Genomic DNA, 12,796 nt, shown 5'->3' on the forward strand with positions numbered 1-12,796 from the left:
AAAAGCGCTACAGCTTGCAGCTTATGACATTTACGCCTAATACAGACTTAACATTGTCATGGATACAAGCTGTGAAAAGGACAATTTAGGAGCAACAAAGAAATTTCAATTTGATGCAGGTTCCTCTTATACATCCTTGATCATCATTCTGGCGCATTGTATTCATTCATAAATTACGTCGCTACTGAAGTTGCTACAGTGATACGATTACGTTAAGACTTTTACTTTGAAAGTTATGACCGGAAAACGCGTTGCTTATTGTGTATGCCTTGACCCTGGTGTTTCGATCAGAGCGGCTTTCCTCGCAGTGCGAAGGATAATGTGCCGTTTCTCCCGCAGGACCGAGGGTTGTGCTGCTTGCACGGCGCAGCTCGGTGGAAAATAAATGCGCAGGCTTCATTAAAGGCCGCAGATGCTGAATAAAATGTGGGAAATGTTTCCAAGATGACAAGAGAAGCCCCTGCACCATGGGACTGATGGAGCTGCTGCTCAGAGTGCTGTGCTTCCGCTCCGCTCTGCTCTGTGTAGGTGAGAAACCCAGTGCCTTTATCATGCTGTCATACTGCAACCAGCCAGGTAAAAATCCACATCATGTCATTGTTACCTGCGTGTCTTTGCAGAACAGAGTTGCACTGATTGTGTCAGGCTGACATGAATGAAAATGCGTGGTAAGAACTATCAAACTGGTGTAACTTATGCGAGAATGGGTGTTTGGGGGAAGCCGGATTGATGCATCATTTTATTTTTAAAGTGGATTTCTGGATGTTTGCGTTATGATGACCGGACTGGAGCCTCTAGTTTGCAAACCTGTGTTTTTTCCATTTAATTTGAATTTGCACTACAGTGGATACTAGACCAGAGCAGTCTTGTAAAACCTGATATTCCCAGGCGAACCCAGGTTGTTGTTGTGTCTGCTGTTTTTTTTTTTTGTCCCGACAAGGTGATGTGATACATGAAGAGGAGCTGTTTTCTCGTCGTGATTGGACAGAGAGTATGATGATGATGAAGGTCTCACTCTGCAGGTATTGATCTGCGGTGAGCTGCCGATCTGGTTCGGTGTGAAAACATGGACGCTTTGTCACAAATCTGATGCTGCTATCAGCATTACATCACTGCTGCTCTGCAGTGAGGCGCCCCCCTTTCACTTTCTATATTCAATACAGCGTGCTGTGCTGGGTCCTGGCGACCCGTCAGACAAAAGATCAGCACTCACTCATGAGGTGTGTGTGTGTGTGTGTGTGTGTGTGTGTGTGTGTGTGTGTGTGTGTGTGAGAGTGAGAGTGAGTGAGTGAGTGAGTGAAGCTCTGAAATGATGGGTTGATTAATGCATTAGTCCATCATCAGAAAAGTAACCAGAAAAAAATAATAATCAGTCATTGTTGATGCCTTAATTAATTATTATTATTGAGATGCTGAGATTGTCTTACTTTTCTGTGCTCACTGTGTTCATGTCATTTTAAAAGGAATACTTTGCAGTTTTCTGGTAGCTGTTCAGACTAAGCAGGCAATTTGAAAACATCACTTTGTGTTCTGCTGACTTTTTCGCTGAGACTTTGGCTTTATTATTCACACTTCACTTGACTTACACTAGCTGCACTGACAGCAAGAAAAAGGCTGTTGCAGCAACCACTCTAAAAACATGAGATGGTTCTCTGTTTCTCGGCCTTTATTACCAGTTAGTAGTCACAGTCAGTTTTTCACAAACTCAGATATTATCAGCTTATATCTGAACTAGGGGTGAAAAACCAAACTGTTAAAATTCAGTACATAATAACCCCACAATGTTCTCACTAGTGATGGTTGGACCTCCAGCTCCAGGGCAACTCGGTGTTACCTTACAGTAAATGATCATTACACTTTGAACTGGGAGGTGAAAAGTGCTATGTTACACACACATGAATTAATGAGAGAGAGGCCACAATTTTTTGTGTGCTCAGACCCCAGCATGAGGACTTCTGCCTCATCCTGCTCATATGAACTTTCCGTGATACTTCCAATTTGCACCTCTGCTGGTTTCACCCAGAACTTCTGCCTGTCCAGCCCGGTGAGAACGCCTTCTAGGCCTCAGTGAGAAAAGGTGTATCTCCTCATGCTGTTGATTAATTGTATATTTGCTTCTTGTTTTCATCAGCTTCCCAAGTGGCCCATGGAGCCTTCAATGAATGGTTAATCCCAGGTCGTGTCTCAACTACACAGGCAGTTGGAGGGCATGATCTTAATTTTCTGTAATTCTCACTGTGAATTTCTCTAAATGTGTAAAGCATGAATGGGTGTGACTGTAGTGTGGATTGGGGTTTCTCACCGGCTCCAACATTATGAAAATGTTAGTGGTCCTTTGTGATCCACGGCAATGCAGTCATTAGCTTTTTTTTTCATAAATATATAACTGAGTGTTTCTAAAACAAGCACACCAGCTGGTAGCACTAGATGGGAGGTCATGGGGTCCCCCAAATCGCCAGGTTTCATCCTCTAGCCAACATGAATTTTGACACCAAATTTAATTGTGATCCACCAAATAGTTTTTGGGCTGCATGCTGACAGACCAACACAGTGATATGTAAGCCCCTGTTTCCTAGTGGGGCAAAAAACAAACAATTCCTATATTTATGAATAAATCTAAGTGCAGTTATTTTTCTAAAACCGTGCCTGAAATGGTGTGTCATGCTCATGTCAATCAAATGTCATGACACGCTGAATGGTTAAGACAAGAAAGGTGCCGATTCATTTAGATGGACCCTTTTCTCAAATGACAAACAGATGATGATCGGGCTAGAAAGTTCTAAAATTATCCACAGATATTATCTAGATTATATCTCTCACATAGGCGGAGTTTGCGGGGGGGGGCAGGGGGGTATTGCCCCCCCCCCCAGCGTCTGAAATGTGTCACTACATTGAGTCAAAAATAGCTCCAATATTTTTTTTTTCTTCCTGTATACATATCTATAAACATTTAAGCAATGCAATAAAATAAGATTATTTTCAGAAATAAATATGAATTACATTATGTTTGGTATTGTAATAAATAAAATAATTTAAAAAAAATGTTTGCCCCCCCCCAGCGCAAATTTCAAACTCCCCCTATGATCTCTCATATAGTTAAATTGTGTGGGTTTTTGTCTCGTTTTCTTTAATAATCTTCAAGAGCAAATGCTCTTTTACAGTGACTTCCTGGCAGATGGTGGCATTGGCACTATTTCATTACAGAGAAAATATTTCAGTGAAAAATTCATCCTTGACTAATTTCTGAGAGAAGAAAACAGCTCTGGAGGAGGTGAAGGTGAAGGAGCGCTGGTGTTGATGCTCCAGGCAGCTGCTCCTGCCACTGGTTTGTTTGGTTATCACATAAATCACATACCATAATTTGTGCATACACGTGTGAGGAAGTCTGTGTACATGTGTGCCTGTCTGTGTATGTGTGTTTATGAGGATTTGTGTGTGTTTTGTGTTTTTGGCAGCAGCCGTTGGACAGGGCTTAACAAACATTACTCACAGCTTGTCACAAATACAGGAACAGATGAAATCTGTCTTTCAGAGAGGCTGCCTTTGCACTTTTCACACTCTTTAAAAAAGAAGTAAAAAATCCACTACATGTTATTTAAAATGGTGGTTTAGATTCATCAGTGCAGCCCCTGCAGACTTTTTAAAAAGGATTTTTGGCACCAGTTGGCGCCTGGGACTCACTGCAGGTGATGAACAGACAGACAGTAAAAGCTTCTTGCTGAGGCAAATACACCGGTGGATTTAAACTTTTCGTGGGAAGTAAAAAACTAAAATTACACTGTTGTTATCTTTTAACCTCTGTCTCTGTGTTGCCCAGTGGCCTGTAGTGGGCGTGTGGAGGTTCACACGGAGCGGAGGGGGGCGATCTACAGCCCCTCGTGGCCTCTCAACTATCCTGCCGGGGTCAACTGCAGCTGGAGCATCCAGGGAGGCCAGGGAGAGGCCATCACCATCAGGTAGAACACACACACACACACACACACACACACACACACACACACACACACAAACATATAGATCTGTTGTTTATATGTTATGTTACACCCCAGCTCAGGGGGAACCAGGACTTCCCTCCTCTTTCCTCGCTCCCAAGGAAGAACAAAAACACTGCTCTAGTGCAAAAGACAGTTTTAATGCCTGAAGGAAACAAAGGGGCTCAGGGTGGGAACACCCAAAATAATAAACAGAAGAACTCACCTCCAAAAGTCTAACTAACCTAAGCAAAATAAAGAAACAATAATACACCAGTGCTTCCTTCCTTACTTACTTAAAACAAGAGAAAGAGAGATAATAACAACAAGGGCTACCCATGCTCACACTCTCTGACACAGTGGGTTTAAGACTATTCACAAATGTGCAAATGGCTATTATTACCAAGTTGAAGAAACTAAATAAGCTGTGGTTAGCCATAGCCCTGCGACACTTTACCTCATATTTACCTCGTATTTACAAAAATGAGGTAAATGGTCCTGCTGACCTCGTCAGATTCCCCAGACACGATTTGAACAGAGGTGCTATTACACACAGTTACACTTGATCCCAATTCTGAAGCCCAGGTATTGCAATTAATATATATTTTTTTTAAATAAATTCCACTTTGTTTTGAAGCATATACTTCTCATATTTCCAAATAATAAACTTGGGAATTAGGACTCTTGGCCTGTCGGATGGTAGAAGAGTACCACCAATATAATGATAAACAAAAACCCTGTCTATATTTATGTGACAACCACCATTTAAATTCCATAGGCTACATAATGGAGGGGGCAGTTTGAGCTGTTTAACTTTCTAACACTAATTATAATCAATAGAATCACAGCACTTTATGCATCAAACGGCTCTTCTATCATTAAAATATGGAATAAAAAGTTGATTTTTCTGCAAGGAAACAAGGTAATTGTTTATTTTAAGAAACCTGGCCTATTTATTTTTTACATATTTACTGTTGCCTTTTACTAAAACACAAAAGTATTTCTTATCACATTAAAGTAATCGATGGCTGTAGCCTTAACCAGCTTCATTGAGGTCTACCATTCATCTCTTTATTTGCCACATCCAGAAACACCTGTACTCTGCAAACACTACCTCAAGAAGTCATTCAGTCTTAAATTCAGTATTAAAGCATTTTTTTTCTTCAAACAGGGTAAAAAAAAATTTGCGAATAGGATGAATTAATCCAAACTGTTTCCAACGCAGTTTCCCTTGTTAAAAGAAAAACAGGACTGTAACACTTAAGATGAGACTAAATGATATATAACCAGCGTCTATCCATATCCATCCTCCTCCCCCCAGTTTCCGCAACTTTGACGTGGAGGAGTCAGGCGGGTGTTTGGGCGACTGGCTCCTGCTGACACCCACGTGGAACGGAGAGTCCAGGCTGTGTGGCTCCACGCTGCCTCCTCCCCTCATCTCCACCAGGGGGCGTATTTGGCTGTACTTCCACTCTCGGGCCAACAGCTCAGGTCAGGCCCAGGGGTTCCGCCTCTCCTACATCAGAGGTGAGTTGGAGGTGGCGGTAAATTGTGGAGATCTCCTGCTGTTTATTTCTTTCCCATGTTTAATATAGTCGTTATCGCTTTGTCTACGTTTGTCCAAATTTGATCTCTCAGCATTTAGTTTTATTGTCAAGATAAAGCACAAAGCACAAGAACTTTATTAGGAAGCCATCACTAAAAAAAAAAGGAAAAAAAAATTAATCAGGCGCACTCAAAGCCAATGTTCAGGCTTAGCTGACAGTTTGATGACCTGTGTATATCTTGTCGGCCCTTACATCAATAGTAGTAGTTATTATAGTAATAGGAGAAGTAGTTCAGTGAGGAAAAACATCAAAACTGATGCACAAAGACAGGTATTTATTACAGTGTGTTAAATCAATATGCTTGGTGTGGATCCAACTGCAGGAAACAATATATTCCAAAGATCTGCCCACAACCAAGCCAATTAGACAGTGGTTGCCTCATAAATCGAACCGCATCTCCCTTTTCTGGTTTTTACATTTATACCTACTTGACCACATTAGGAACACTGTACCACTCCTTCTTTGTCTCTGATCAAACAGCAGTAAAATGTTTGTGTTTAGGTATGTGTTTACTGCAAAAGGACGTCAGGAAACTGCAGGTTACACTGTGTGTAATGGCAGTCACAACTGAGTGCTTGCGAGCGCTGGTGACTAAACTGATTATGTCATCCTGGATAAGAGCATCAGCTGAACGCCTAAAATCTAAATATCAAGCAAAAAATGTCAGTAGACAGAAGATTGATTATGATTTTGCTATTCAGTCGTTTTAGTCATTTATCTGGTAAAAATCCCAAACATTTGCTGATTCCATCTCCAATAAGCTCACTAAAATGCTAAGTTTGGCGTAATTTCCTCTGTTCATATCATTATAAAATTACTACTTTGGGTTTTTTGGTTGCTGGTTGGAGTAAGGAAGCAATCTGAAGACATCACTGTGAGCTCTCTTTTGGTCATTATTATTGACACTTTATTAACTAAATAATAAGTAGCTGAGCAGCCACTGTTGTTGGTTCATCGCGTTGGTCTCTTCTGTCTGCAGGGCACCTTGGCCAGAGCAGCTGTCTGTCAGATGAGTTCCTATGTGGGAATGGGAAGTGTCTTCCACGATCTTGGAAGTGTAACGGCTTGGATGAATGCGGCGATGCCACTGATGAACATAGCTGCTCCCCCCCGCCCACTGAGGCGCGGGCTGGCCTTTGCCCCCCTGGTGCCCTGCCCTGCACTGAGGCTCAATCAACCCGCTGTTTGCCCCCCTCCCTGCGCTGCAACGGAGCCATGGATTGCCCCGACGGCACCGATGAGCTAGGCTGCCCTGACACTGCATGTGGCAAGCGTCTGGGGAATTTCTACGGCTCCTTCGCTTCGCCTGATTTCTTTCGGGCCAATCGGAGTGCCGGGGCAGAGCTGCGGTGTTCTTGGCTGCTGGACACCCAGGACCCCAAACCCATCGTGCTGCGGCTGGACTTACAGCTGGGCCTCGGGGACTCGTTGCATGTCTATGACGGCCTCGTGCAGCGGGCAGAGCACCTGCTGCAGGTGTTGTCGCACCATAACAACCGGCACCCGACCCTGCTGGAGTCTAGCCGAGGACAGATGAGTGTGTTGTACCTGGCCCAGCCTCACAGCCAAGGGCACGGCTTCAACGCCACCTACCAGGTACCAGGAAGAGCTAGTCTCCTGCAAACTGGCAATAAAGTGTAGTTTCATTGTATTCCATCATATGATATCGGGATAGGATTGGACAACAAGGACAAAATCAAATATCACAACATTTTTCACTAAATACCTCAATACCATTATTGTGACAATATTATAGAGCTGACTGTTGGTCCTTTCATAACATACTTATGACATAGAGTATTTTGTCATTTCTCAATGTCCTAACATCCAAAATCCCTCACGATGTCATATCACAATATTGATATAATATTGATTTATTTCCCAGCACTGAGTATATATAATATTTACATTGTTTTCATCATACTGAGTTGCACCCTCTTCTTAATAATCAATGGCTCAGAGTTTCCACCTTTAAACCTTTAAGTTTCATCCACATCTCTAGGTCCCTATAATATTCCATTGACCATTTCATTGACCGAATATGATTGTTTATTGCGCAAGCTAAATCAACTTTCTCATATTTGTAAAAATACTTCAGAAATTGTTTAAGGGAGAAGGGAGGATGCTCTTTAGTGGGACAGGTGAAAGTACAAGAAAGCAAAATCCTGGAGGGCTTGCTTGATATTAGTCTTTAGGTAATGCAGACAACCATGAAAAAAAGCTGAGGCATGCAAACCAACACATACCGACTGAAAGTCTTCAAGTCTTCATTCCCTAATGAAGACTTAAAGTCGATATGCGTTGGTCTGTTTAGTTGGTTTGCCAAAGAATAAATGATTGCTTCACTCAAAGATGGAGTTCCTTAGTTTTTTCTTCCATGGTTGTCTGCATCACCTAAAGACTAATGTCTTTAAAGCAAGACTTCCAGGATTTTGTTTCTTGTACTTTAGAAATTGCTCTGTGCTGAATTTTACACAAAAGGTAGCCTTTCTGAACTTTTTACAGTTGATACAGTGTTGTTTCAGTCAGCTGATCGCTTCCACATGTTGCCTCCAAACAGTCTGCTGTGAATTTTGCCTAGTTTACGTGACAGCACACATAGTCATCTATGTCACATTTAACCACCATTATATAGTGTCAGTGATATGTGATAGTTTAATGTTAGTTACATGAATGACAAAAATTCTGATTTCTGTGGTATTCCATGTAGTAATTCTATTGATAAATCCTGATTTTTTTTCTGTTTACCATACTATAGAAATTGTATAGCTCTATATCTCTGACCCACTATGACCATAGTGGGTTTATAAAATTACAAAGGGATCAGAGCTTTCATCATTTCAGCTGTTGTAGCCATTGTAATGTTTTGGATGGTATTTAGTAGACATTGTCAGTCTGGCAGAGAACTAGTCTTCTTCCTCCGTGTCTAAACAGTTTCCTCTCCACCTTCCCAGGTCAAAGGTTACTGCTTCCCCGGTGAACGCCCCTGTGGCAGCGAGCAGGGCTGTTACTCCGAACGACAGCGCTGCGATGGCTACTGGCATTGCCCATCTGGACGTGATGAGGAGGCCTGCCCGACGTGCCCGGATGGGGAGTACCCCTGCGAGGGCAGTACTGGAGTATGCTACCCACCCTCCGAGCGCTGCAACAACCAAAAGAGATGTCCGGATGGGTCAGATGAGAAGAACTGCTATGAGTGCCAGCCCGGAAACTTCCACTGTGGAACCAACCTCTGCATCTTCGAGACGTGGCGCTGTGACGGCCAAGAGGACTGCTTAGATGGGAGCGATGAAAGAGACTGCCTGGCGGCGGTGCCCCGGAAAGTGATCACAGCTGCCCTGATCGGCAGCCTGGTCTGCAGCCTGCTGCTGATCATTGCTCTCAGCTGTGCCTTCAAACTGTACTCCCTCAGGAGCAGAGAGTACAGGTGAGAACGTAGCACCTTGGTCTATTTCTCTATTCAGTGTCTGCTGCTGCCTTCCATCTCTCATCTCTTTTATGTGTCGCTTTAACTTGCATTAACAATCTGCTGACCTGGTGCCAGGCTGCAAAGTGGTCAAGAGTAGGCTGATGAAGCTCTGCTGACTACATGTAGCTAAAAAGATGTAATTACAACCAGAATGACCATGACCACCAGTCACCTGCAGGGTCTTACACCACCTGAAATCTGAAGTGATTGAGCTGTAGCACTCATATCCTGTTCAAACAGAAATTGAAACTATTGGCCAGTTCCATTGGGGTTATTTTTTCTTGGGGAATGTGTAGCTGAATTGTCTTATAGCTTCTTTAGAGTATTTAGTTTTCATGTGCACAGACGTCATGAGAAGCCTGAGCAACATGAATGAAGGTACACGGATGCACAGCTTGTCCTGTGTGTGTAGCCATGTATGTATGAAAGTATGAAACAGTCTTTTTTAAGATACCTGACCTTGGGTATATTTTCCATCAGTAATGATTTTCACTACATTATTCTATTACCTTATTGCAGATAAGACATGAGGATTCATCCAATACAATGCCAAAATCCCTCTCTCTCTCTTCCTCCTGCGTTCTCTCCTCCACAGAGCCTTTGAGACTCAGATGACTCGGCTGGAGGCGGAGTTTGTTCAGCGAGAGGCTCCGCCCTCTTATAGTCAGCTGATTGCCCAGGGCCTCATCCCTCCAGTGGAGGACTTCCCTGTATACAACCCCACTCAGGTAACAAATAAGTCTATCACCTTAGTTAAAAACGCTTAGTTAAAAACGCTAAGGTTACAGGTAACCTTACCCAGGTTACCTGTAACACAGTAGTTCTAACACTACTCAGGAGAAGAATACATTTACTATTACATTATCAGTCTCACAGATCAGTCTACTTATAGGCAGTAGTCTCTAAATATCACTTTACATATAAATAATTAAACTTATAATAATAATAACAACAACTAGAAAATGCACTCAGTATAGTGCAGACCTCTGCCAAGGAGGCAGATCCAGTTTTTGTTTGACCAATTGTGTGGTACATTATATATCATTAACATGTGAAGTCTTTTAATAAGGTCTTTGAAATTACGAGAGTGTAACCTGTATGCCACTTCATTCAGTTGAAATAGTATTTTCATGACAGAGTTTTAACATTTGAGTCTGTGGCACCTTCATGTCTAATACCTCACATGATATCAGTTAACCAAACATAGCAGTGAGACACAGTTGCATTTCTCTTTGTCCTTGTTGTATCCTTTGGCCAAGTCGCATGAAAGTTGTATCAACTCTACAAAGTTTCATGTAAGAGAATTTTTGCATGAATGGAGCTCAAGTGTAATTTTACAAGCAGACCCTGAAAAAGGGGGAAAAAATTCACAGAATACATTTTGACACCACGAGCAGCTGAACATGTATGGCTCACATAGCAAGAGAAAATGTCAAGTGACAAATGGAAAATCAAATGGAAAATATAGAGAGAAACATGATAGAAAAGTTGAAGAGCTTGTGACGGATCTGGGATCTGTGTTTGATTATTTGATGCATCTTCTCTCTGGGGGCAGCCCTAGTTGAGCATGTGTTTCTTATTATGGGCTGGAGCTTTTACGTGCTACACTACGTGACCATGCATGCATACTCGCACATGCATGGTCACAGGCATGCATACTCACACTACTAGCCTTAGTTGCTTGTCATTGGTTAAGCAGAGCCAGTTGTCATTAGGCTGATTCATTCCCACGGAAATACTTCCACGCTTACTCAGCGAGGTGCATTTGATAATGTAGCAAAGAGGGAAAAGATAATGGGAGCTGAATGGAGACAGTCCATGGGGAACAGAGAGGTTCAGTCAGACAGATACATGATAGTGGGCACATCACAAGACTCTGACTAATGGCTGATGAATGATTCAGTACCACTGCAGTTGAAGTGGTTTGTCAGAATATTGTCAGGTGGATTTCATTGTTGTTGTTTTTTGAGACCGCAAAAAAAATGCTGCTCAGTTAATGCCCTAATCTAATCCTAGTGTACACCAAGTATACACCAACCTGAGTCCACTTGAAAGAGGTTGTCTCCTGTCGGATTCAGGGGAAACCTGGAGTGGGTCATTTGTAGTGAGAAAAGTAGCCTCACCAACAGATGATTTGCAGTAATGCACTTGACTATTGCCTAGGCATCAAAAGAAGTTAGAGTACCTCAATAGAACTTAGAGCAGAAATACAGTAGAGGGCAATGTAGGCAAGAAGTAGTAATAGCAGGCATATGTGGGAGCCTAGGAGCAGACTGTAAGGAGGGAGATGGTCCAGACTCCAGTTGATGGGCAGGACCTCTGACCAATAATAAACAAAATGTCATTTTGGTTTAAATACAGTGGTCCACTCTTTTTTGAGGCATGTGAAAACCAATTGAACCAAATGAAAAAATGACCATGTATCAAATAACTGTTCACTGACATCCAAGGGCAAGAATTTGCACAATACTAGTAATCGTAACATTTTTGAAAAACTTGAAAAACTAACCCTAACCCTAACTATGTCACTCATAACCTATTTCTGTTTTTGTAAAATATTCCTAAAATTCACTTGACAGTTAGAAACAGAGTTTCTCTCTCTCTCTCCCTCCTCCAGGCCTCAGTGTTACAGAACCTGCGGTCAGCAATGCGTCGGCAGATCAGGCGTCACTCATCAAGGCGCTCTTCCTCCTCCCGGCGGCGTCTCGGGCATCTGTGGAATCGCTTGTTCCACCGTGGATCCCGAGCCAGAGGCCACGCTCCCCTGCTGGACCCCCCAGGTCCCACGCAGATCCACCTGGGTCTCCACAGCTACCGCACTGTGGAAGAGCAGGAGCCCAGCAGCTTACCAACTGCAACCCCATCCCCAGTCCCAGCCGCAGCCCCAGCCCTGGGTTCCTGCTTCTCAGCTGCCACGGATGTCGAACTCCAACCCTCCGAGTCCCCTGCCTCACCGCTCTCTTCCCCGTCAGCTTTGGACAGTCCAGAGGACGAGGAGCTATCACCAGGGTCACCTTTGAGCGGTGTCAGCAGAGAAAGCAGCAGGGCCTCCCAATCTGAGCCCACCACCCCTAGTCAGAGTTACTCTTTGGCTCCTGGTGGACCACCCCCTATATCCCAGGATGGGTTCTCGCACCCCTACCGCTGCCGGACAACCAGGAAGCTGGTTCTTGACCTGGCAGTTAACCTGAGGGGTGTTGCCCTGCGGCGCTACTCCCCCCTAGGACCCTTGTCGCCTGTGTCACCCTCCGCAGTCAGCAGTGGCCCTCAGATACCCAGAACCCAGGGCCCAACCCAGGGGCAGGAGGGGACATTGCCAACCACCGAGTCCTCATCTTCCCCTGACTGAGTACAGCACTCTGCTCAAGTGTCCTGGATCAAGACACTGAATCACTACCTGCTCCCGTGGTGCTGTCCTGCAGCAGACTCTGACCCTTGTGGAGGGGAGCAACTGAAAAAAAGATTTTCCTGCAGGGATTATTAGAAGGTCATACAACAGTAACACACTGGATTCACCGTGTAGTGAGCTTTCTTTAGCTTTGTTTCCATTCAACCCTCAAGTGAATTTTATGCAAGCATCCCAAGCTGCTTTTCAGCTGCTGTGTGATATCAACAGATCCATTCACTGGGTCAGTCATGCCAAACCATCTTCATTATTTATTTGACAAATACCATTTCTGTCACTATTAGTTGAATAATTTCTTTACTTAAAAAAAAACATTTTCCACTTCAACTGTGAGACACATTTT

At 43.4% G+C, this 12,796-nt stretch overlaps 1 protein-coding gene across 1 annotated transcript; it reads left to right on the forward strand.

Moving 5' to 3' along the window:
- Positions 1 to 347: 347 nt before the first annotated feature.
- lrp3 (low density lipoprotein receptor-related protein 3) lies at positions 348 to 12,435 on the forward strand. Its single transcript, XM_030048139.1, has 7 exons — positions 348 to 528; positions 3,818 to 3,956; positions 5,293 to 5,498; positions 6,558 to 7,174; positions 8,533 to 9,005; positions 9,643 to 9,775; positions 11,665 to 12,435. Exons 1-7 carry the CDS (start codon positions 468 to 470, stop codon positions 12,394 to 12,396), a joined length of 2,361 nt encoding a protein of 786 aa, XP_029903999.1. The 5' UTR covers positions 348 to 467; the 3' UTR covers positions 12,397 to 12,435.
- Positions 12,436 to 12,796: the final 361 nt, after the last annotated feature.

The sequence above is a fragment of the Myripristis murdjan genome, chromosome 3, assembly GCF_902150065.1.
Source record: "Myripristis murdjan chromosome 3, fMyrMur1.1, whole genome shotgun sequence".
Taxonomy (NCBI): Eukaryota; Metazoa; Chordata; class Actinopteri; order Holocentriformes; family Holocentridae; genus Myripristis; species Myripristis murdjan.

Excerpts from the sequence above, each read along its gene's own strand:
- lrp3 (XM_030048139.1), top strand. The coding sequence starts at position 468 with ATGGGACTGATGGAGCTGCTGCTCAGAGTGCTGTGCTTCCGCTCCGCT. Across the intron at positions 529-3,817 it reads CTCCGCTCTGCTCTGTGTAG|TGGCCTGTAGTGGGCGTGTG; the intron begins GTGAGAAACCCA and ends TGTGTTGCCCAG. Across the intron at positions 7,175-8,532 it reads GCTTCAACGCCACCTACCAG|GTCAAAGGTTACTGCTTCCC; the intron begins GTACCAGGAAGA and ends CCACCTTCCCAG.